We start from the raw sequence: 26,331 nt of genomic DNA, 5'->3' as shown, positions 1-26,331 counted from the left end.
CACCCCCCTGCCAGCTTGGTCACCCCTCATGACTCCCCACCCCCCCGCTGGCCTGGTTGCCTCATGCAGCCTGCTGTTCAGTTGTTTGGTCATCCCTTAGTAACCCCCCTGCCGGCCTGGTCACTCCACGCAGCCTGCTGTTCAGTCATTTAGTCATCCCTCACTAAGCCCCTGCCATCCTGGTCATAGGCAGCCATCTTGTAAGGGTGTGATGGTCAATTTGCATGTTACCGCTTTATTATATAGGATAATAAATTGATGAAGCCTTATTGAGTATCTTCTTTTCAGTTTAAAACAAATTCAGTATGTTTATTGGAATTTAATAACTTTAAAATGGGACAATGTCTTATAAATTACAGCTCAATTCCAGATTTTAAAAATTTTCTGAGTGCAGAACAAAAAAAGAAAAAAAATAATTCTAGATTTTATCCCTTTTACTAGTATTTATTTTGCTTTTGAAGAATGATTTGTAAAGGAACAATACAAATGAAAGATTGCCTCACCTACCAAATTGGTGATGATAATGATGATAATAATAATATCCAGAATAGGTAAGAATACAGTGAAACAGGCATGATCATAAAAGCATAAATTAGTACAAACTTTTTGAAGAGTGAAATTTAATAATATGTGTCAAATGTCTTAAAAGGTGTTGCCTTTGATTTGGCTATTTTATTTGGAGGAACATATCTGCAAAAATTTAGCTATAGGGATGTTCAAAGGAGCAAGCTTGCAATAGCAACAAAAACAACAATACAAATTAGAAAAATTTAAAATGTCCAATAATTAGAAACTTATTAAAGAAAGTATGGGGCCTAGCCAGTTTGGCTCAGTGGACAGAGCATTGTTCTGTGGATTGAAGGGTCCCAGGTTCATTTCCAGTCACGGGCACATGCCCAGGTTGCGGGCTCGATCCCCAGTAGGGGGCGTGCAGGAAGCAGGTGATCAATGATTCTCCCTCATTGATGTTTCTCTCTCTCTCTCTCCCACTCCCTTCCTCTCTGAAATCAATAAACATATATTTTTTAAAAAAGGAAAAAAATTATGGTACATGGTAAATTCACAAAATGGAATACTTTACTGCCCTTAACAATAATATTATAGAAGCTGTAAAATTTTCCAAGATATTTTACATGAAATAAGAAGTCTGCTCATTTTGAGCTTATGTTTATAAAAATATATGACATATATTGAAACAAAAATAAACCAATGGAAACACATAAAAAATCCCTCACATATATAAAATGCATATTTGTTTATCCTTGTGTTTGGATATTGTAATATGAGGGTATATGCTTGGAGCTACCATGACAATAAAGTGAATTATTGCCACAATTCCGAGAATGACAGAGCAGAAAGACGGAATGTCCTTGATAACATTCTTGAGTTTCTGAACCAACCTTGAACATCTATCTGATCTTCTTGGGTTTTGATATAATAAATGTCTTATTAAAAAATGATCTCCACAATGCTGAATAAAGCCAGCTATGAAAACTAACGTGAGATTTCAATTTCATTTACAGGCAACTTTAGGATCCCTATAGAATATTTAAGAATTCTTTGCATAATATTTCCCCAATGAGACAAAGTTCAGATGCAGTAATCTGAGAATCAACTTACCCTTAGTTTTCTTTGAGTCATGGCTGTTTCTAGGGCCATTTCTCTTAAAGGATCCCTGGTGATGTCAAGCATGGAAGCTTTGATTGTATCCCCTGGATACAGGCTCAACCGAGACTGTCGAAGGGCCATTCTCGCTTGGAGCTGCATCATTTCTTCTTCTTGCCGTTTTAGCATAATCTCTTGATTAATTAAGTTGCCTTCAAGGGGTGTTTCATATTGTCTGCTTTATAAAAAAGTGGAGAAAAGTAAGGATGGGGAAGAAAACAATTATTTTAAGTCTAATCAATAAAAACCATGTTAGCTTGGCTGGTGTGGCTCAGTGATTGAGCTTCAACTCATAAACCAGGAGGTCACTGGTTTGATTCCCAGTGAGGGCACATGCCCGGTTGCGGCCTTGATCCCAGTAGGAGGCGTACAAGAGGCAGCCAATCTATGTTTCTCTTTCATTGATGTTTCTCTCTATCATTCTCCCTTCCTCTCTGTAAAAATCAATAAAACCTATTAAAAAAATAAAAACCATGTTAAATAAAGAAATCAAGAATTTAAACAAATTTTATATTTGTCATCTCAGAAGAATCCTTGCAGTTCTACTTTTTTTCAGTCCTCACCAGAGGATATTTTTCCATTGATTTTTAGAGAGAGTGGAAGGGAAGGGGAGAGGTAGAGAGAGAGAAACATCGATGTGAGAGAGACACATCGATTAGTTGCCTCCTGCATGTGCCCCAACTAGGGCAGGGGATAGAACCTGCAACCAATTAGGGCTCAGTTCTACTTTTAATGTGCTGATATAATAGGCTGTCCCACTTTCTGTGGGTATATCTATTTTCTCCACCTCTCCTCTGAACATGTAGCATCCTATGAAAACTGCTTCTCCTAGAAATCTCTCAGATTGGGGCTCTTTTATCCTTTAAAAAATTTTTTTTAATTCATTTTTTAGAGAGAGAAGAAGGGAAAGGGAGAGAGAAACATCAAAGAGAAAAACATCCATTGATTGCTTCCTGCACGGTAGTGAGCCCGCAACCCAGGCATGTGCCCTGATAGGGAATTGAACCAGCGACCTCTCGGTGCATAGGACAATGCTCAGCCAACTGAGCTGTTTTACACTTACAGTCCTGAAAACCTGGGCCTGGTGATGGGATTGAGATTCTTCTTAATACTAATTTCAGCTTCCAGATGATTGGTCACCCTCCTCTATTAAGCCCCAGCTTCCTTGAAGTACATGCTATGAAATCATACCATCCACAGCTCTGCTTTGCTCTAGACATTTATTGTCCCTACTAGAGGCCAGCTGCAGCGTCCCTTCCTGTGGTGGTTGCCTGTAGCTGGCCAGGGCCTCCCTTCCTGGTTGGCCGGCTGGCCCCACCCCCTGGTCAAACTCCCAGTCGAGGGGACAATTTGAAAATTAGGCTTTTATTATATAGAACTAGAGGCCCGGTGCATGAAATTTGTGCACTCAGGGGGTCTCTCAGCCCAGCTTGCACCCTCTCGAAGTCCAGGAGCCCTCGGGGGATGTCTGACTGGGGGGAGTGGGCCTAAGCCATCAGTCAGACATCCTTAGTGCTGCTGCGGAGGTGGGAGAGGCTCCTGCCAATGCCGCTATGCTCACCAGCCATGAGCCCAGCTTCTGGCTGAGTAGTGTTACCCCTATGGGACTGGGCCAAAACCAGCTCTCTGAAATCCCCCGAGGAGTCCAGGATTTCGAAAAAGGGCGCAGGCCAGGCCAAGGGACTCCACTGGTGCACGATCAAGGGTGGGGAGAAACACGGGAGGTTGGCCAGCCGGGGAGAGACTGGAGGAGGACTCCAGGGCAAGTCCAGCCCCTCTCGCTCAGTCCCGATTGTCAGGACCCCAGCAGCAAGCTAACGTACCGGTCAGAGCATCTGCCCCCTGGTGGTCAGTGCATGTCATAGCGAGAAGTTCAGCCGCTTTAGTATATCATTAGCATATTATGCTTTGATTGGTTGAAGGGCCAACTGGTTGACCGGACACTTAGTATATTAGGCTTTTATTATATAGGATTGGTTGACTCCTCCTTATTTATTAAGGACTTAAATGCCCGATTCAGCCCTGGTCAGTTATGTTCAATGGTTAGAGTGTCGGCCCATGCACGGAAGCATCTAGGGTTTGATTCCTAATCAAGGGCACGTACCTCAGTTGCTGGCTTGATCCCCAGTACTTCCGTGCGGGAGGCAACTAATTGATGTCCCTGACATTGATGTCTCTCTCTCCCTCCCTCTCTCCCATCTTCTACTCTATCTAAAAGCAATAGAAAAATATCCTCAGGTGAGGATTAAAAAAAAAGAAAAGCCCAACTCAGTCTTTTTCTTCACCTCTACTTCTGTCATCATTCATGGTGGGTATGTATACATCATGGTGGGTTTGTATCCAACACTCTGGCCTCCTCCACTGCCACCAGCAATCTACTCTTATGATCATACTGGCTATTAACAATAACCACGCCACCTCTAAAATTTCCTATTTCTATCCTCCAATACCATCTCTATATAATCTCATTTTTTCTAGCTCACTTCCTCTAATAGTCTTCTTCAAATAATTAATTGATTCTATTAGGAATTTTAATCCATTTACTCCATCACTTTCTCTCTGGCTATCACCCTTCTCTTGCCAATGTATTGCTTGAAATCTAAGCCCATCATTAAAATCACTCCTTTGCATAAACCTGAACTCTCGTGAAACTGCAGAACCATGCTGACTAATCTCACCTGGCTCTCAAGCACTGCCTGGCAACTCATTTTCTTAAGAAAACTATCTATACTAATAAAAGGGTAATATTCTAATTAGACTGGACGTCCTCTGGACATCCATCCGGATGTCCTTCTGGACAAAGCCATGGTGGCGGGGGCTGAGGTAGAGGCAGTTAGGGGTGACCAGCCCAGCAGGGGAGGGCAGTTAGGGGCAATCAGGCTGGCAGGGGAGAGCATTAGGGGGATCAGGCCGGCAGGGGTGAAGTTAGGGGGATCAGGCAGGCAGGCAGAAAGGTTAGGGGCAATCATGCCGACAGGCAGGTAAGCAGTTAGGAGCCAGCAGTCCTGGATTGCAAGTCGGACATGCCCTGAGGGGTCCCGGATTGGAGAGGGTGCAGCCCAGGCTGAGGGACTGCCCTTGCCGCCCCCCCCCCCCCGTGCACGAATTTCATGCACCAGGCCTTTAGCTTTATATAATCTCTTCATTTCTTTCCCTTTCTTTTCAAAGCTCCAATACTCTCTTCCTCTTCCTTTCTCAACTTTTCCTTGGTTTTCTTGGTTAAAAAAAAAAAAAAAGAAGCAATCAGGAAATAACTTCCTCATCCTTAACCACCAAACTTTCCAAATTACATCCGTGTGTTCTCCCTTCTCTTCTGTTACAATGAATGGATGTTCTGCATGCTTACATAGACCCAAAACCTCTACGTTCATGGGATTCAGTCCCTTTCTCCTACTGAAAGACTTTGCTCCTGCTATTATTCTCACATGCATCAATAGTCTGGTATAGTAGGTTATTCTCATTAGAATAAAAAATGCTATACTATTTCCTACTCAGAATAAACTATCCACCTTTGGTTCCACATCATCTTTTAGATTCTATCCCATTTGTTTTTTTTGCTGTTATTTAGAGTAAATCTCTTCAAAACTGTCATTTAAATTTTACCTCTACTTCATCTCCCACTCTCTCAGACTCTGACCAATAGTTCCTGTTATTCCACCAAAATTGGTTACAAAAATGACTGTCAAAGCCAAAGGACAATTATCAATTTTTAATTGTACTTGACCTCTAAGCACCATGTGCCATAGTTGCTCAATCCTTTCTCTTCTTGAAACATTTGACTTCTGGAAACCATGCTCTTTATTTTCTGTCTGCATCACAGGCTCCTCCTTTTTCGTGTCTTTTGCTGGATCCTCCTTCATTTCAAATCTCTTAATGTTAGACTAAAACAATGCACAGACCTCCAGATTTTTCTAGTTCCTATGTACTCCATCTCATTTAGTCACTTGGTCCTAATCACCTCATATGTTCTTATAACTGCAGTCTCTCCCCTGAATTCTAATTCTATTCATCTGCCTAGGTGAGTGTTTGACTTGGATGTTAATATGCATCTTTACCCTAATATGTCTAAAACCAAATTATTGATACTTCCTTCCATATCTCAATCATTTTCTGTTTGTTTAGGAAACAACTTGGAGTCATTCTGATTCCTCTTCCTTGAAAATCCCACATCCAATACAGCAGCAAATCCTGAAGGCACAACTTAAAGATATGTCTATATTTGACTCTTCTCTATCACTAACAACCTATGCCGTTTACATCTCACACGGGTGCTGTAATTGCCTCGTAACTGGTCTCTTACTCCTGTAAATCCATTCTTAGCAGATCAGACCTTCAAAATCCCACTAAAATGTAAATTAGATTCTGGCTCTCTATACTTTTTAAAACACGTATCTTTATTGTTTAGAGTATTACAGATATCCTCCCTTTTCCCCCCCTGACCTCTTCCACCCTGCTCCTGTCCCACGCCCAGGCCTTCCCCACAAACCCTAAATAATAAAAGCCTAATATGAAAATTGATTGAATGGCAGAAGGGCCAGCAGAATGACTGGTTGCTATGATATGCACTGACCACCAGGGTTCAGATGCTCAACGTAGGAGCTGCCCCAAGCCCGCAGGCCCTAGGCCAGCCAAGGCGGGCGCGAGCAGGGGCCCCCTGATTGCCCTGCCAGTTACCCTGCAGAGGGAGACAACCAATGGTGGCAGCAGGGGGCAGGGCCGGTGAGTGGGCAGTGCCAGGCTGCCAAGGCAGGTGCCAGCAGGGGCCCCAAGATTGCCCCACTAGTTGCTCTGCAGAGGGAGATGACCGGTGGCGGTGGCGGCAGCGAGGGGTGGGGCCAACGAATGGGTGGTGCCAGGATGGCCAAGGTGAGTGCCAGCGGGGGCCGCCTGATCGCCCCACAGAAGGAGGCGACTGGTGGCAGTGGCAGGCGGCAGGGCCAGCGAGCGGGCAGTGCCAGGCTGGCCAAGGTGAGTGCGAGTGGGGGGCCCTGATCACCCCGCCGGTCGCCCCACAGATCAGCTCTGATCACCAGCCAGGCCTAGAGACCCCACCTGTGCACAAATTTCATGCACCGGGCCTCTAGTATGCATATAAATTCATTGGTTAATCTCTTTCCACCCACCCCCTTCCCTCTGAAATACATCAGTCTGTTGCATGCTTCAAAGTCTCTGGATCTTCTTTATTCATCATATTTTGTTCATTAGATTCCATATATAAGTGAGATCATGTGATACTTGTCTTTCTCTGACTGGCTTATTTCACTTAGCACGATACTCTCCAGGTCCCTCCATGCTGTTCCAAAGGATAAGAGATCCTTCTTTTTTACAGTTACATAGTATTCCATTGTGTAAATGGACCACAGTTTTTTAATCCATTCATCAATTATTGGTGGACACTTGGGCTGTTTCCAGATCTTAGCTATTGTAAATGCTGCTATGAATATAGGGGTGCATATATTCTTTCTGATTGGTGTTTCTGCCTTCTGAGGATATATTCCTAGAAGTGGGATCACTGGGTCAAATGGCAGTTCCATTTTTAATTTTTTGAGGAAACTCTATACTGTTTTCCATAGTGGTTGTACCAGTCTGTATTTCTCTATGCTTTCAACCATCCAATGGCTTCCTATTATACTTAGAAAAACATCCAAGTGTTCACCTCAGCTTCTGAGGTCTGAGATGATTTGGGTCCTGGTTACCATCCACTCTGTCCTCCACTCACTCTGCTGCAGCCACACTGTCCTTCTCGCTGCTCCTCTAACATGCAACACATCTTCCACACCTCATGGCCTCTGCTCTTGTTGTTCTTCTTGTCTAGAACCCTCTTGCTTCTGATATCTGCATGGTTCACTCTCTCATTTCAAATAGTGTTCTGTTCAAATATAACATCTTGGGAGATGCCTCCTCAGATCACCCTGCCTATGCAACACAGAACTTGGACATCATACCCCTGCACTCTCTATCCCTTTAGACTGCTTTATTTTTCTTCAAAGTAGCATCACTCTCTAATGGTGCATTACTTACTTATTTTTCAATGGTTTATTGGCAATCTCAGCCCCAGAATGACCCTTGAGGGACAGTTTTTGTCTTGTTCATGACTCTATCTCCATTATCTAGAAGTACCCAGCACATAGTAGGTGTTCAACAATCATTTGTTGAACAAATGATTGATTAAATTTGATGGTTCAAAAATATCACTTAATAAGAGTCAAGGATAATGAACAAAATTTAAATGTATATATTTTAATTCCTACTTGTTATTTTTCATCAAATATATTAGCCTTCTTATTCAAATTATTTTATCTGTCCCACACAATATTTGGTAGAAGTTCTTATAATGACTGAAAAGTTTGAGTGACAAACAAAACAAAAAAAAAACAAACTCAGAAAAACGAAATCATTTAGGAATGAATAAATAGGTTGTTTTGAGACAGAAAAAAAAATTACCTCATCGAGCAGATAGGCACAGAAGCAGTGGGAACTATACTATGTATAAACTGTACTCAAAGTTAACACTGGAAAACACTTAGCAATGCTCTTTGGCAAACCGCTTTGAATATCCTTTTTGATCACTGAAAGACACTTTTGATAGCTCAGAATCCAAAAATTACTCATTCTGTGGCATCTGACTCATAATTTCCTGTAAATCTCCCCCTACCCCCTGTTTTACAAATCAATAGCACTGTCTGTATCTGTCTTTCACTTCATTCTTGCTAAAGGGGATGGAAAGTTTTATGAGGAACCATGCAACATGTTTAAATACAGCACTATTTATAGATCTGACAAATATGTGACCTCAAGAACAAAACAGGATCTCCTGATTGTATACCAGCATGTTAAGGATATTATCAGAAACTTTGTATACATTCAGGAAATTCTGCACTTGAATAAGGAATTTGGATAGTATTTTAGTTAAAAAGGAGGTGGGTACTGCCATTCTAAAAGAAGTAGAGTTTAGTATCTTACATTAAAAATAACATATACACAGATCTAACAATCTACTTCTTGAAATATTTTTCTTTCAGCTATACCTTTTATCTAATGCAGGTATAATGAACACCACATTGGGAGTTTACCTCTTTTTTTAAAAAATATATTTTTTATTGATTTTTTACAGAAGAGAAAGGGAGAGGATAGAGAGCTAGAAACATCGATGAGAGAGAAACATTGATCAGCTGCCTCTTGCACACCTGCCACTGGGGATGTGCCCACAACCAAGGTACATGCCCTTGGCCAGAATCGAACCTGGGACCTTTCAGTCCGCAGGCTGACATTCTATCCACTGAGCCAAACTGGTTAGGGCGGGAGTTTACCTCTTAAAGTGTGAAATAAAAAATAGTTTCTCACTAAAACATGATTTGATGAGCTAAGATGACCTTAATGTTTCCTATATAAAACTTAGACAAAAAATAAAAAGAAAAAAACTAAGACAGTCTCATAATCTTGATGCTTTTGACATAGCTTATCAAGAAAATTGAAATAAGACACACAAAACATTTTAATTTTATTTGGAGGAATATGTTTTTATATGACTAAAACTGACTATAAAATAAATTCATTTTAACACACAATCCCAATAATTCTTCTGCAACTTTTTTTTTAAAGGTTTTTTTTTAATTGATTTCAGAGAGGAGGGGAGAGAGATATAGAAACTTCAACGATGAGAGAGAATCATTGATTGGCTGCCTCCTGCATGCCCCCCACCGGAATCAAGCTTGCAACCCAGGCATATGCCCTGACTGGAATCAAACTGGTGACCTCTCGGTTCCTGGGTCGACACTCAATCACTGAGCCACGCCAGCTGGGCTCTACTGCTACTTTTGATCAAGCTAAAAGGGCATCATATTAACTATCTGTAAGTTTTCTCCAAATTACACATATAGAGACACAGAGCTTTGTGCAATTCAATCTGCTTCTTCCTGGTGTTCATACCCAAACACTTTTGCTTCTTTAAGAAAACTGTGCAATATCAAGCATAGATCTGTCTTTTCTCTTACCTCTTTGTTCAAAATTACAAAAACAGGGTCATCACAATTACTATTATCACAATGGGGCTATAGTAATATAAAATGCCATTGTGCAAATATAATGTCCCCTTAGGTACATAAATACTTATTAAGGCTTTCCTCAGGTAAAAAAAACTTAACTAAAATAAACAGACTATATTAAAAGGTATAAGAGAGAATAGAAATTACATAAATTTAATAAAAATTAAACATTAAAGATAATTTTGTTGTAATGTATTTAATTACCTGTAGTCAAAACCTTTAATCACATGGCTAGGGTTACCTGATCTATTAATAGTTTACAGCTGTGAAACAGTGTCTGCCAGAATTAATTGGCTAAGGGGCAAGGTTTTGTTAATTTCCAAATGATTCTTTTGTATATGGTGGCACCTGAATGATACAAACGGAAATAATGAATTTAAAAGGATTCCCATAGTATGGGTGTAAGTTCTGAAGCATCCTCTGGTTCTCTAATATCACATTACAAATTTCAAATTAACGCTTAACTTTAGCAATGTGCTTTTGTTCATGTAAGGGACCTGTGCACACACAAAAAGACTGCACATCAGACAGTCACTACTGCCTTGACACTTTTCAGTTTCAACAAAGTAAATCAATACATAGCTATAATACCACCATCCTAAGTCTGGAACAAGCATAATACCTAATACCTTATAAGAAAGTTGAGTATTTCAGTATAAAAATGAACTCTTAACAGCCCAAAGTGGGCTTTTAAAAAAATACAAGATGACCTCTTTTAAACCAGGAAAAATGTAGTGAATAATTAACTTTTTACATAACAGGTTACTTAGTAGTAACCTCATTATTCATTCAACAAATAGTACTTAGTGAAATCCTGCTTGTTGAACCTGTTCAATCGTTTAAAAGAGGTATTACTCTCTATCTTCCCACAGGTTTAATGCCACGCCTTCAGAATTTCCTAACTGTTAATAAGTACTGACAATTCTAAAAATCATGCACAAGCTATAAATAATTAGAGCCAATTCTAATTTTAAAAGATTCCAATAACTCAAACTTGAACTACAATGTCTTCACATAACTGAATAAATTTGTGGGTATGGAAAGAGGAGGAAAAGAAAAAGGAAAAATGGAGAAAGGAGGATAATTTTTAAAAATATGTACTTGATTCTAATAAAAACAAAAACAAAAAACCTGTCACTGTTTCCAGGAAACACATTAGTTTTACTTTTTCAGGTCACATACCTTGGTCTGTGTGACTGGCCTTGACTTGGAGTTTCATCTACTCCTGGGAGACCACTGTTAGATTCAAATCTCTTTGAAGCTTCACTTTTTCTCACTAATTTAAGTGAAAAAGGAACAGATGATAATAATATGAAGTGATCTTATTTAAAACTCAAGCATTTAGCAGACACAGATCCATATTTAAATCATATTCATATAATCGAATTAATGACAATGTTTAGAGGTAAGTCATGTTGTTTTTAAAGACAATGAATTATTTTCTACTAGGGGCCCAGTGCACAAATTCGTACACCTTGAAAGAAACTGTGGGCAATGAGGCTATGGTAGGCACAGGGACTGGTCTCGGCCCATCCTCCATGCCCCCACCTGGCCCCTCCCGCCGTGACTCCTGGTCCCATCTGCCAGCAACCCTGCTCCTGCTGCCACCACTCCCACACGCTGACAGCACCAGCCCTGCTTGAACCCACTGACAGTGCGGAGCAATTGGGGCCAGCGCCAGCAGCGAGGGCTAGTGGTGGCTGCTGCCCTGATCACCCCTCAGGAGCAGGGGGAGGTGGAGAAGCCTTCAGGGGTGATCAGAGCTGGCAGCCACCTCTTGCACCCACTGATGGCGCTGAGTGATTGGGACTGGCACCAGGCACTGGCAGTGGGTGTGAGCAGCAGCTCCAGTGTCAGCAGCAACTGGCACCCGCCTTGGTCTGGCGCCCCCACTCACCTGCTCGACCATGCTATAGCGATCGGTTGTTCCACCGTTCGGTCTATTTGCATATTAGCCTTTTATTATATAAGATATTATGAAAATGACTACATTGCTGTTGATGAAGCTATTATAAAACTCCTATAATATTGCTAAGATGAATAACTGGCCGCTTTTTATAATTCTTAAATTTTTATATAGAATTATTTGTTTGTCACCTCAACTCAGTGCTACTGAAAAGAAGGACAATCACGGTTTCTTAAAAACATTTTATTTTCTGAGATGCCTCTCACCTTGTCTGAAGTCTGAGTCAGAGGAAATAATAGATGGACTTTCACTGGAGGTGCTAAAGATATCACTGTGGTAAGTTTTGTATCTTCGAATTGGCTCTAAACAGATTAAAACAAACAAACAAAAAAACATTAGGAAGGAAACTCATTAGCTGTTCCACACAAGTCTGGTGAGAGTGGAACATTTTATAGAATGCTTAAAATAAAAGATTGTTGGATGGCACTCAAACAATGTGCTTCCAATTTGGAGGTAGTCTGGCAGAGGTTAAGAGCCTGGACTCTGATGCCAGATTGCATGGGTTTGAATCTCAGTTCCACTAATTGCCAGGTGTGAGACCTTAGGTAGGTAATTTAACTTCCTGTAACTCATTTTTTTAGCTGAAAAGGGGGCATAACAATAGGGTACACTTCATAGGGTTGTTGGAGCAACAAATGAATTAATATAGGTAAAGCTGTTAGGAAAGAGATGTTATATAAAAATCATTATTGACAACCAGTTTTGAATGCTTAATGAGTAAATTCTCTGTGTTAGATGCTAAAGGAATAGAAAATCCAAAAGCACAGTCCTAAGCTCAGATAATAAGTACAAAATACCTAATTCAAGGAAGGATGTTTAATTCCATCAGAATGAGATGAGTAAGCATTAAGGGTTGGGGAGACTTGTCGGGTTGTGCATTGTGTGCTGTAAAGGGACAGGACTCCATTAAGATCTAAATTCTACCTTCAAAATGTTACTGACTTGCCCTCTCTTTTCATACTCCCCATAGTTATCACAGATCATCATTCATCTCATGCTGGACTCATCTCATATTATTATTCACATTTAAGAGAGTAAATTTTTCAGAAACAAAAATCTGAGCATATTGCTATATTTCTTAAGCTTCTTCAATCTAGAGTCTTTAAGGTACAATGAAAAACTCCTTAGCTTGAGGTTCAAAGCCTTTTATAACCTGAATAGAGGCCTGATGCACAAATTCATGCACGGGTGGGGTCCCTCAGCCTGGCTGGCAATCGGGGCTCATCGAGGCCATCTTGCCCAGTCCTGATCGGGGCCAATCAGGGCCGGCTAGCTGGGGGGAGGGACCGCAGAAGGTTGGCTGGCCGCAGTAGGTTGGCTGTGGGAGTGCACTGACCACCAGTGGGCAGCTCTTGCATTGAGTGTGTCCCCTGGTGGTCAGTGCACGTCATAGCGACCAGTTGACCGGTCATTCGCTTGCTTAGGCTTTTATATATAGAGATCTTCAACTAATTGTATAGCAGTGACTGTTGATACTGTAAAGTCACAGATTCACTTGTTGGCAACAGATTAAAAGTACAGACCTCTTTCTTCCCACTCCCTAAAACACACACACACACACACACACACACACACACACACACACACACTTAAATAGAACTTTAGAAACGCAATGCAGGTAAAACCCTGTTCCAATAGCCTCATGGTCATCTACTTTCCCAGACAAATTCTGCACTCATGTTCTAGATTTGCAAATTTATAACCAAAAGCAGATAAATTTTGGGGCTCCTTCCTGAAAGATACTCTTTCTGCTAGGAATGCTGTTGTCCACTCCAGCTTTTTTTTTTTAAGCTAGACACTTTTCTTTTTCCTTTAAAAGAAGCCTTAACTTGAACACAAAAGCTTTCATGACCACCTAAAGGCCGGATTGGGCAAGGCTTCCCTCACTTTCATATTGCTTTACACATAACTGGTTGCAACTCTTCCACTGCCTAATAATTTTCTACTTGTTCCCTCTACCCAAATTATAAACTCTCTGACAAAAGGGATTTTTAAAGATGTATCTCTAGTATTTACCAACTGTTTGCTAGCAAGCACAAAAATAAATATTTTCTGAGTGAATATGAATGAATGGATAGATAAATATAAATGTTACACAAAGGTCACCGATGAGCTTCAAGAGGAGTATTTCCATTGCACAGACAAGCCAGAGGCCAAATCAGAAAGGGTTAACGAAGGACCAGCTGGTAAGGAATTGAGAAAATTCTTTCAATTAGTTTAGGGGTTTGAGAAAAGAAGAAAAATTTTTTAAGAAGACTGAATGAGGAATCAAGAGTCTTTTTGGCAAAGTGGAAATTCTGAGCATGATTTTAGGCAGTGGATGATAAGCCTGCAGATTGGGGGAGACGGAAGTTGTAAAGCATACTAGGGAAAACTGCTGGAAAAATGTGCTGAGGAAAACAGGAGGAGATGGAAAAAATCCCCAATCACCTGAGACGGTTAGTTGGCAAGGTGAGATAATCTTTTTTCTTAAGAGAAAGAAATGATGGAAAAGAAGTGAAAATACAGACGGAATTCCCAGATATTCTTATCAGAAAGTTGACTTACTCCTGGTAATAAAAAGTGAATCACTTCCTGGGAGCCTGTTTAGCTGGGAGCTTGAAAGAGTAAAGACTTTCTGCTGTGAAGAATGTGGTAAGTCAGCAAAAACCACATGAAAGCTTTTGTGTAGCCATGAGAATTTAGATTAGGCTAGAAAGCATGAATTGTATTGGAACCAATCAGAAAGGTTTTGTGGCTTTTTCTTGGCTCTAGAGAAAGCAGACCATGGGAAATATCTAGATCTGAGGAATGACATGGAATGCATGGCAGAGATAACCAAGGTATGGGAGGGAGTCTATTTCACTAGTTTGCAAACTTGAGAACAGGGACTCCACAAAATGAATTATTCCTTGTGTTGAAAGTTGTTCAATAGAGAATGTTAAAAAAAAGAGAGAGAGATGAATGAACGAATGATTGATGTGATTTGAAAGGATTACAGATGACAAAGAATTTTACGTATTATTTAACTTTAATGGACATAGTTAAATGATTATTTAAGAAGGGTTATTTTTTTTCAAGGAGCACCAAATAATTTTTTGTTCCATTTTTGTAGAACCTCCATGCTAAAATTTTTGAGGCATTTTCCCAAGGTTGCAGCACAGAGAGCAGTAAAACAACAAAGCCAAGGAGAGGACCCAGGTGTTCACAGGCAATACAGTTTTACATTACAAAGAAGAACAGGAAGTCACAGACATCTACTGTATGACTGAAGCAGAAAAGGTCAGTCACTAGGATGTTATACCATGCAATAATAATTTCACAAGCCATATTAAGTGAATTTACTGTTTCATTGCTATTTCTGCAAAGTAGCTGCAAAATAGTAAATAAATTTTAATTTCCATTCTTTGGTGGTGCTTTGTTCTTATACTATTTTTATGTGTCTGTATTCTTCTCTCCTGCTAGCCTACATATGTTGTGTTTCTTTTTTCTTTAGTTTACTCTGACAACACTAGTAAACTTTTCAAATTCTTGGGTTCCCTTCATAAGACATATTAGGGTAATGATGATGATCCCCTTTTTAAAATACAGCAATAAATCATCTTCCCTTGATCAACTATTGGTTTATAAATGTTTTCAGGACCACACCTGGGGGCAGAAAGGGACCTGCCTTATGAAGTTTTCCTGCCTTAAAGAAATAGGGCACTAGCACTCCAGAAACACAAACCAGATGACTAGCGAGGCAATACTATTATGGGTAAGAAGACATTCCCACCCGCTAAGATTTGAGTAGAGGTGGGTCTCTGTGTTACTTAAAATAGTAGGAATCTTTTTTGTGAGCTTCTGTATTCTGAAATAGATCTATTAAAATGTTGTTATCTACGTTCCTTTCATGTAATGGCATGGCAGATATAACCAGATTAAAGTTCCTAGGTAATATTTACTGTTCAAGTCATGCTTATAAGAAGGTTATAATCAGATTCAAGTTCTCATCCAAAATTTACCACTTACTCATGCTTACAAGAAAGATTAGCCCTTGTTAAGTACAGGCTTTCCATTTCTGAATTATATAGTAAATTTAACCATTTCAGAAATTATTATAAAATTACACGTCTCTTACCACGAGTATCTTGCATTATTAGCATATACAGAGTGGCACATTTTCCTTGCTTTAGGCAAGAACAATTACTGGCTTTTTGATATGACCTACATAAAGGCAAACCATAGACACTAACTAGAGAGAGAACAGTTTTCCTCCTCTGTTTTGGTCTGCAGAAAGGTAATCCCTAATTTTCCATGAGCTGTCCTAACATTATTAACAACTTTTCTTTTAGGAAGATACTACAAATGTTTCTATCTATATTTTTTTTCTATCTATATTTAAATGTATAATATTAACACTTTAGATTTGGTCCAGACCCCAGGAATGTGGTATTAACTGAGTGAATAAAAAACCCAAACTTTTTATTATGAAAACTTCTGGACAAGAAAACAGAACAATCAAGTTCTCATATAGTCATCTCCCAGCATCAACAAAACCCTGTGATTGTTATTTTAATTAGAAAGTGTCAGACTATTTTTTAACAAAGAGATGCTCCTAAGTATTTATATATAATATTACAAAGTTTTTTTAATGCCAAAAATTCTTGAATCATGTTCAACAGGCCTATTAAGAATATTTAAATACACACTTTATACATTTAAGCTTTCACTATTACAATTGCAGAACTGAATTAATTTGCCTTTTGTGGGATAAAATTAGACTTAAAATCTAATTTTTGGTTTGCAAATTTCTTATCTCAGCTATTGACTATTTCAATGAAGCCCACACTCTGCAAATCAGTGTACTAGGGTTTATTTAGGGTCATAATTATTCCTCATTTCGCTAGACAGTTTCCTTCTCTGACTTCCAATGAGTACTTAGTTTGCAGATGTGGAAAATGAAGTGGCAGGAAAGAACCTGAGTGTAGAAATAATAGGTGCAAGAGAACAAATGGGTAAGTAAAATTAGCCTGGGCACATATCACCAAATCAGAAGAACCACATTGGGTGTGTGCGAGTGTATGTATATAAACACATAAAACATGTGGGAATATATTCTCTCTAAAATACATTTTGTGGAACAGTGGTGAGAAGAATAGGGACTACAGAAGAATGATTACAGAATTAGCATTTGGATAGAAGTCTAGTTATAGAGATTTCATAGTCATACATACTTTGATATTTAAAGATATCTTTTAATTCCTCTTAGTATCTTCTATAATTAAGAGTATGCTATTTTTTTTATCAAATACAAGATATAAAAACCTGACATTTTATTATCCTTTAACTGTAATCTGATTCTCTAAACAAAATTCACTTCAGCTCCAATATCACAGTGACTCTACTTAAATAGTAACAACAAAAAGCAGCTTTTCAATAGGCTAGAATGTTTTGTCCTGGGCTCTTAACAACTAAGAGTCATGATTTCCACCACCACTTAGCATATTTTAAACATACAAAGTTGTGGCATGTGATCATACTTTTAATGTTTAGAAGATTATAAAGATTTGCAAGATATTCTCAGTTTACATAACACTATTTCAGGTGAAATATTCAAATCCACAATCTTCACATTAAGAGGAATCTACGCCAGCACAAGCTGCAATCTAAAAAGTGACACATATTCAAGCTCAGACAAGTAACATGCAAAAAGTAAGACTCCCAATTGCAACATCAAGAATTAAATAACCACTTTTTGCTTGGCATTTATTTACCTTTAACACATGACTCAAATGACAGAAAACAAATTTCAAAGAGAAATGCACAAAATGACTGGTTTTGTAGCTCAGAACTATAGAATTTTAAAACCCTGCATTTTTAAGGTTATGGACCCTAACAAATAAAATATTTCAATTTTCAAATAATGCAGAGAAACAAAAATAATGCCGTTATGTATTCACATATGAAGTGTTTTCCCCTATGCTTTCTTTTCAAGGAATTAATCTCGGGAGAGTAGACATTGTCCCTTTTAGATGTTCACTGGAGTCTACTGCGTTCTCCATTATACCATGCTGTAAGATATAGGAACAGAATGTATTCTAACTCCTTGAGAGCTAGATATGATCAATAAAAATTTTAACCAGGAACGTAAATTATACAAATATGGATATAGGTAAATGAGGAAGATTATATGGAGAAACGCTCAGTGAACCATACTTTAGAGATGTAAAATTTGTGCAGAGTAAGAATGGCAACAACAATGCACAGCCTCCATTTTCCTCTCCTCTCCTGGGGTCTTGTGTGATGCAGTAACCACAAAGCTGGGCCATGACTTGCATGGCTGTCCGTCTTCCAGCACCTCCAGGATCCTGCTGTTAGGACTTCTCCGCCTGTTGTAAAGCTTTCAAACAGAACAGAGCTCTAAAGCAAAACGACTGCATTTGTTGGTCAGGCTATGACTGACAAGTATGTGATTTTCACTGGGAATCGGACAAAACAGAAGGAGGCGATTTCTCATCACTATAATTCGTCAGAGAATATTGTTGTATCCAATGTTAGAAATAGCACCACTGAATATACTTAATATTTAATATTAACAGCCACAATGCAATACTCAGTTTAGATAAGCAATTATGAGTATCTATTATATGTAGATGCTAAGGACACAGTTCTGAGTTAGATTAGGCCAAAAAAAATTGATGTCCTACAGGAGGAGAAACAAACTCTTCAAAACAAATAGTTTCAATGAAAAACATAAGCCATCATCCTAAACTGAGAAGCTGAGAGAAAGCTTCCTGAACCAGGCAATGACTGAAAGCTCTGATAGTCTCACGGCAGAAAGCTGCGTGACTAAAGACATAGAAATACAAAACTGCCTGTAGGAAGGGAAGGGGAGAGGGAGGAAGTGGAGGGATAGAGAGGCAGAGAGAAGGTGTACATGGCGTTGGAGTGAGGTGTGAGATGGGAAGTGCTCAAGGACGAGACTCAAGAGACAATCATGGAGAACCTTGCACACCGTGATCGAAAAGGAGCTAAAATTTTATCTTGCTTGGATAATGGAAAGTTATTAAATGGTCAAGAGAAGAAATGACTGGCAGGAAAATGGAGGTCAAATTGTAGCTGCAAGATCAATTTAGAAAACTATTTCCATAGTCCACGGGAAACAGAAGGTACTGACTGGGGTGGAATAAAAAATATTTTAGAGGTTACAATTGCTGGGTCTTAAAAACCACAATGATAGCAATACCCATTTTAAACCTTTCTTAAAACTTATCAATCCACGCTTCTCAGAAGGTATAGATGTAAAAGCCAAACTGGATCTATGTTAAACTATGTGTGAGTTAGATGTAAATTAGATACCCAATTTCTGATAAATTAGTCTAGGATTTCTGGGGACTCCAAAATCAGTATTATGTGACTATGAATACAGACAATGAAAAGTTTGTACTAGTTTCACCTTTAACTTTCCTTAGTGTTTAAAAATGCACGTTCATTTGTTTCCCCTTGGATAAATCAAAAGAAGTAAATGTCTTTTCTCATTTGTATTTTAACTAAAAAAATGACTTACTGGCCCTAACCGGTTTGGCTCAGTGGATAGAGCATCGGCTGACTGAAAGGTCCCAGGTTCGATTCTGGTCAAGGGCATGTGCCTGGGTTGCGGGCACATGCCCCGTAGGAGGTGTGCAGGAGGCAGCTGATCGATGTTTCTCTCTCATTGATGTTTCTATCCCTCTCCCTTCCTCTCTGTAAAAAAAATCAATAAAGTATAAAAAAAATGACTTATTGTACACCTCTTCTCAAACCAATCTTTCCTCAATAAGAACATTAGTATTTTATACTGAACTAACTTTATGCGAGAATGGTCTGAAGCTACACTATTCTAATACAGTAGCCACTAGCCACACATGGCTATGTAACTGCTGAATTGGACTCTAGACAGAGAACATTTCTTCCACTGAAGAAGTTCTACTAGACAATATGAACCTCTTTACAACTCAGCCTGGAAACAGTAGGCACTTGCTTCTTTCTGGCTGAGTAAGATGTTGAATCCAGACCGTCTGTGCACGTATGCTCTGTGGAGACCCAAACTATATTTGTATCTTAGTAGTATAATAATTAAGTTATTAATACCTAAAAAACATGTGATATTTGACTAACACCACATAAAGTCCCTGCTTATTCATAATTACTTCTGTGGAACTGAGCAAAATAAAAACTGAATATTAATGCTATTTAATGTCGCTCTTGGAGTATCTAAATAACAACTCAATCATATCTCTGTTTTCTCTTCAAAGGAAAATAATAAGGTGAAAAAAATAAAAACCAAATAGGTCATTTTTACCAGTTTTGGATTTTAGCAAAGAGAGGTAAATTTTGAAAAAATGTCCTTTCTTTCCATAGAATGTCACTGGAAGCATCCTACATGGTGAACTGTAACATTTATGAATCCATCTCTTGCTTTTCTCAAATATAACTATAAAAATGTATGAGCTTTCAAATGCAATCTTCTCAGGGAAATGAAACATTAAGGACCCCAACAATGAGAACAGGCTCACATACTTGAGTGTTTACATGTTGCAGCTGCAGAACACAGACTTTAAGCTGTGTTCACAGGGCAGTCACGGAACAGCAAAACTAGGCTAGACCGGAGGGCACAGCATTGAAAGGAGGGAAATAATGGTTAATTTTGATGTAAAGTAGATTGGCTTAGAACTCCTTAAGTAATATTTAACAAGTCACTTTTGTAGGATTTAATTATATCTGTTCTTCATACTTTCCCTTCTAGTATTACACAGAATACAGAGGAGTTTTGACTGTTGGAAGCAAAATGCTATTCATGGTCCCCACCCAGGGTGTGGAGCGCTCTTCTTTCTATACTCACAGTACTGGTTCCAAGTCACTGTCTACAATCAGGAATCTGCTGCCAACCTACAGAGCAATGGATGGGGAGTGTGTGGTAATTACATCACAAGAGAGATGACAACAAATGCTCCTATTAGAAAATAGACAATTGTCTCAGATCTTGAGATGAAGTGGAGAAAGACAGAAATGAAAAACTAAGAACAAGGAAGGAAAATAAAGGAGTAGAATAGGAGAGTCCTATGGTGAGGTGAAAAAAGTGGAATGAAAAGAATAAAGCAATAAAAGAGAGTGACATCAAGTTTTAAAATTAGTTTTCACAAGCGAAACCTGTTGTTTCTTTCTGTCCCTTCCCTACTGCTTTATGGATACAGAGAAGTATCTGAATGTTTAGGTGTTAACAATCATGGTAATAATCTTACAATTTGTAAACTTCGACTATAGTTTCTTTCCTGGGATCTTTTTTGTTCTTAACTTTGTTATTTTGTTCACAAAGGAATCAGAGCACTCAGTGGCAGCCACTGCTTTCTGATAGCTTACTCCCTATCTCATCAGTGACAGGATATCCATCTTACAGAAACTACCTTAGTAAAGCCCCAACAAGACACTATAGACCGCAACATAGCATGTGCCACAATGGAACTGCATCTTAACCCCCGCCCAGTGTGGTTTACTGTAGAAAGAACCAACAGTGACTCATTTTGAACCTTTCTTTCATAATACTATCGTGTTTTCCTGTATTTGAAGAGATACAATTTTATTAGCTTAGAAAGAGACTTAAGGGGTTTGTTAGGCGGTTAGTTGAATGTCCAGTGTCTCTGGCACTAAAACAGTTTTCCTGACAGTGTATCTGGTTTCTGCTTGAAATCAGAGTAGCAGTGGAAAAAAAAAATCTTATTCTGGGGCTCAGGAGACCTGCATTCTAAATACAGCTCTGTTATGAATTATGAATCTCCTTTGGCAAACTAGTTTACTCTGGGCCTCTGAAAATGAGCTGTTTGGTTTAAATGGTATCCAGATTCCTTCCAGTACCAACCTCCATGATGTTAAGGTCTGTTCTCCCTCTGATGTTGGCTGGTGGATGTCAGCAGAGTAGCCGCCGTGGAGGTGATTTAAAGTCTCCTTTCAAGAGGATGGGCTAAGGAAAGAGCTATCCACCTGAGGTTGAAGGAGACAACTCTCTTTCCTAGAGTTCAATGAGCTTCCTTGCACTCCCACAAGGACAAACTGAAATGCAGTCATTTTTTTTCTTCCAATTGTTATATTAATTTAATGAATAAGAAAAATGTCATATAGAGAACGACAAATACCATATGATTTCACTTATATGTGGAATCTAAAAAACAAAATAAATGAACAAAACAGAAACAAACTCATAGATACATAGAACAAACTGATGGTTGCCAGACGGGAGGATGGGGGCGGGGGGACCGGATACAAACCAGCAGTTACAAAACAGTCACAGGGATGTAAAGTACAATATAGGGAACACGGGCAATAATATTGTAATCCACAAATATGGTGTCAGGTGTGTGCAAGACTTATGGGAGGAAGGATTCCGTCTGTAAGTTATATAAGTGTCTAACCACTACGCTGCACACCTGAAACTAATATAATATTGAATGGCAACTATAATTTTAAACATTCTTTAAATTAAAAAAAAATTTAGGAAGTGACATGTAATGGGAAAGCCTTAGACTGGAACTCTGAAATCTATGATGGAAATCTACAGTCTCCCATAATGATAAAAACTCTATCGTTAACTTGTTATGTGGTCTTGGGTACATTATTAAATCTTCACAAGCCTAAGAACATGTACTCTTAGACCTCTTCTATTTCTAAAATTACTCCTACCCAGTAGCAAATGCCAATTTAAAGATCACAAAAGTTGTACAGAGCATTAGCAATATTGTAAAATGCTTTAAAACAAGAATGTATTTTTTTAAGTTTCATTCTGGAATGCAATGCTCTTTTTAATTAAGGTATAACTGATATACAATATTATATTAGTTTCAGGTGCACAAAATAGTGATTTGAAATTTATATACCTTATGAAGAGATTACCATGAGAAGTCTAGTAACCACCTATCACCACACAGTAGTTATTGACTATATTCTCCGTGCTGTACATTACATCCTTGTGACTTATTTATGTTATAACTCTAAGTCTGTACCTCTTAATCCCTTTCACTTTTTTGCCTGTTCTCCCAGCACCCAACCCTCTGGCAACTATTACTTTGTTCTCTATACCTATGAGTCAAACAAGAGTATTTTAAAAGAAAAATGTGTACAAGAAAATGTGTACATTAATAACACCCACTGTTCTGCTTGATTTATCACACATAAAAGAGCCTGATTTTCATGAGAATTAAATGAGATAAACGGGATTCATATTATTTTCTATTCTATTTTTTGTGTACTAGCTAAAATATTCTATTAGCAATTTGTACTGTTGTTTGCACAGCTAACACATTATCTCACCTTTAGAAAAAAGACACCACAGTACAAAACCAACAAATTACTCAACTAAATAACTAAAAAGAATTACTGCTTTTGAATTCCAAACATCAAACACTCCTTTTGCATAATGCTTTTAGTCTAAAGCAAATATAATTTATTACTACTTGCAAGTTTCTATATAATAATGGAGTTTATTATTTAAAGTGGTCTAAACGTTTCCATAATAATAGCAACATTTTTAAGGTGTTTTATTTAACTTGGTTATAAAATATACTCTGGGGGAAAAATGCATAGATTCTTTGTGGGAGCAAATGCTTTTGAAAACTCTTCAACAGCAAAGAAAGGTTTCAGGATGACAACTGTCCTGTATCAAACAATTCAAAGTGCATTTGATTTTTAAAGGAATTTTTTCCCCTTTTCTTTTACCTCTTATAATGAATCTAAAATTTCTAAAACTGAAAACTGTGTTTCATAACAAGTTACCATTTTTAAGAAATAAGGGTCTACAAAGATTTTACAACATCTTTGCAAATATATATGCATATTTAGAAACAATTTAGTCTCTCTGAATTTCCTTAACACACATTACCTGAGAAGATAAAGGCTTATATGCAAACTAAGACATAATTTGGCTTGATAGTCATTTTATAGGTAATCAAAAAATCACCTATTCAAAAAAATATATTAAATAGAGTATTGTAAAATAATTTAACAGGTTAAACATATTTTCATTAATGTTTGATTTCTTTATTGTTTAACTCTCCAAGATCAAGTGTAAAAAACACTTTCTCAAACTTCACTAGTATTAATTTATCAAACATTAAGTCAAATCTTTTGAGAACATTAAAGTTATTTTAATTATAATATTCTCATTTTAAGAAAACTATTCAACCTCTTAAATGTTAGACAAGGTCATCTATATTGGTATCTATCTTCACTATTTATATTCTGATGCCATCATGGTTTATTGATTTGAATAATTTAGGTTTTGGTTTTTATTACACACGGGCAATATTTCTTTACATTAATGTATCCATGAAGGCATGCTCATAAGAAGGCCAGGCTAAATTACTATTTATATGCTAACTGTTGTGCAACAGTAAACAGTCATGAAATACAACTTCTTAAAGAAGAGAGTATTTTAAACTGCAAGAAGTGCCAATTCTTTGCTGTCAAACTCTAAACATTTGCAGATCAAAGTTAAACAGTGAAATCATGCATAAAACAAGTTTCTAAGTTTTTATTTTCTGTATTTGAAAATTCTGTATTTGAAGATTACATATGACCATCTCATAACATTAGCTAATGTTTTCTAAAATGCATGTATTTTCAAGCCCTTAAAATCAGTTAAGTGTTCAATAATTTCCTCCATAATTTCAAATTATTTAGTAATTTGCAAATCCTGAATTTAAACAACTGCAAAGCTTCTTTTACTTGAAGTAAAGAACAATGTAGGGAGTATGTTCAGTTCCAGAACTATGCTTAAAACTTAAAGAACAACAAACCTTTAAAGGCAGAGTACTTTAAAGACAGTCTGTGAATAAAAAAATATTCTACTAGAGGAATGACCTTAAAAATGAATATGACCCTTGCTGATGTGACTACTCTCACTAAACTAGAAAGCTCCTTCAGGTCCCCCTTCATCAGCTATGCCCCAGGGTTTGTCTGAAGGCAAAAGGTAGTTATAAAAGCTTAATCCTCAAAAAATGTAGAGGATTAGATAAAAAACTCTATCTTATTTTGTTTTCTCTTTCATCTATCTACATTAAAAATAGCCTCTATCTATGTCTAGAACACAATTTCACTCCATTCAATATATTGAGTTTTGTTTGTGAATCAGGTATTGTTAAAACAGAGCTTTATCCTGCAAATAATATGGATTTATCATTTATAGTTATTTTTATGCCTCTCACACTAATTATGTGATAATCTGATTTATTAATCACTTTACATTCATTATCCAATTCATCTATTTTTGTTAAGAACATTTTACAGATGGGGTAACTTAAGAGTTATTAAGCCCAACTGCTGAAGAATCACATAGCTATTGAATGGAGTAAATAATTCACACCTAGGCTGTTTGACTTTAAATCTATAAAATTAAATACTATCCTTTTAAAAATACAGATTTGAAATTTCATTCTAGACCAAAAAAATTATAATCTCCAGGAGCTGTGTCCCAAATTTTGTTTTTAAAACAAAATTTTTGGGAACCACTGCACTACCTCCACACAACTCTGCCTCGGTCTTACTTCTATGAACCAGTCTTTACGGAAGATTCCCACAAAACAGAGCATGACAGACGGTACTGTGGAGGGTTAAAAAGAAGAAGGAAACATGGTGCCTGCCCCTGAGAAGCTTACAATCTAAAAATATACTACCCCCTCCCCCCAAAAAATACTACCCCAAATATTGAGACTATAAAGCGATTGGACTGGGTATGCTTAGTAGGGACAATTCTGTTAGGCTTTTAGTAGAAGGGAGAACAGATACTGATAGAGCAGACTAACCTGAGTACAAATGTTTGGCAGTGGAAACAAGACTTGTGGAATTGTTTAATAACCCTTTTTATTAACACAATTTTAAATGTTTCAATTCAATTCTCTCTCAAACACTCACAATATTACTAACCTTCTACATTCATGGCTTCTCTCAGAACCTGAAGTTTCTTTTGTCTCTCTCGGATTCGGTCCAAAGCACTTGATATTGCCGAGGCAGTGGGCAATTCTCGCGTGTGAAACATAGGATCCGTTTTCTGAGGGCCAAAGATATCCAAGGCTATGCTTCCATCTGAGTACCTTGCCTCCTTTTTTCTAGGAGTGGTTGAAGTCCGCACTGTGAGTGCCTCAGGGTGACAGTGTCGGTATCTGCCAGGCTCCCCAGAGAAGTCTCTGTCAGCTGTGCAGAGCAAGTCCATGGATGAAGCCCAAATCTTCTTCTTGGGAAGCACATCAATGCCAGGGATAGCTTTTTTTTCTGGGCCACTAGTGTTGAACTGGTAAGGAGAGCAGGTATTTTCAGAATCTTCATGTCCAGAATTATTATCTGATAAAATGTCCTTGAAATAATCTTCCTCATCTTGTGTGTCTCTGATGGACAGAAATCCCATAGACTTACTAAGCCCTTTGTTAAGAAAGGTCTGATGAGAGAATGGAGACTTGTGTATGTCTAGTGCATCAGAAGTAGAGCTTCTTCCTGGAATGATAAGAATCTATCATGTATGCACAGAAGTTTTTGAAAATAACTGGAATGTAACCTTACTATTGACAATGAAAGTGGTGACAATTTTCTAAATCCTCCACATGGAGAATGAGAGATGGATGGGATGGAATGGGACGGTCATGGTGGCGGTCATGGTGGTGATGACAATGACAG

At 38.1% G+C, this 26,331-nt stretch overlaps 1 protein-coding gene across 7 annotated transcripts in view; it reads right to left on the bottom strand.

Moving 5' to 3' along the window:
• The window catches only part of PTPN13 (protein tyrosine phosphatase, non-receptor type 13), a 196,356-nt gene that overhangs the window by 83,581 nt on the left and 86,444 nt on the right, over positions 1–26,331 (bottom strand). For 5 of the 7 annotated variants that reach the window (XM_014452047.2, XM_023750399.1, XM_023750398.1 and 2 more), the window contains 4 exons: positions 25,588–26,151; positions 11,883–11,978; positions 10,893–10,986; positions 1,621–1,843 (listed from right to left, as the gene is read on the bottom strand). In XM_014452047.2, the coding sequence (XP_014307533.1) occupies positions 1,621–1,843; positions 10,893–10,986; positions 11,883–11,978; positions 25,588–26,151 (977 nt within the window). Of the gene's footprint in view, positions 1–1,620; positions 1,844–10,892; positions 10,987–11,882; positions 11,979–21,532; positions 21,588–25,587; positions 26,168–26,331 lie in introns of those variants that run through there. The other 2 variants (XM_023750401.1, XM_023750402.1) reach the window with 2 other exon arrangements.

This window comes from Myotis lucifugus, unplaced genomic scaffold (assembly GCF_000147115.1).
Source record: "Myotis lucifugus unplaced genomic scaffold, Myoluc2.0 scaffold_12, whole genome shotgun sequence".
In the NCBI taxonomy this organism is placed as follows: Eukaryota; Metazoa; Chordata; class Mammalia; order Chiroptera; family Vespertilionidae; genus Myotis; species Myotis lucifugus.
The sequence above is the reverse complement of the archived record's forward strand: the minus strand, read 5'-3'. Positions and strand labels throughout refer to the sequence as shown.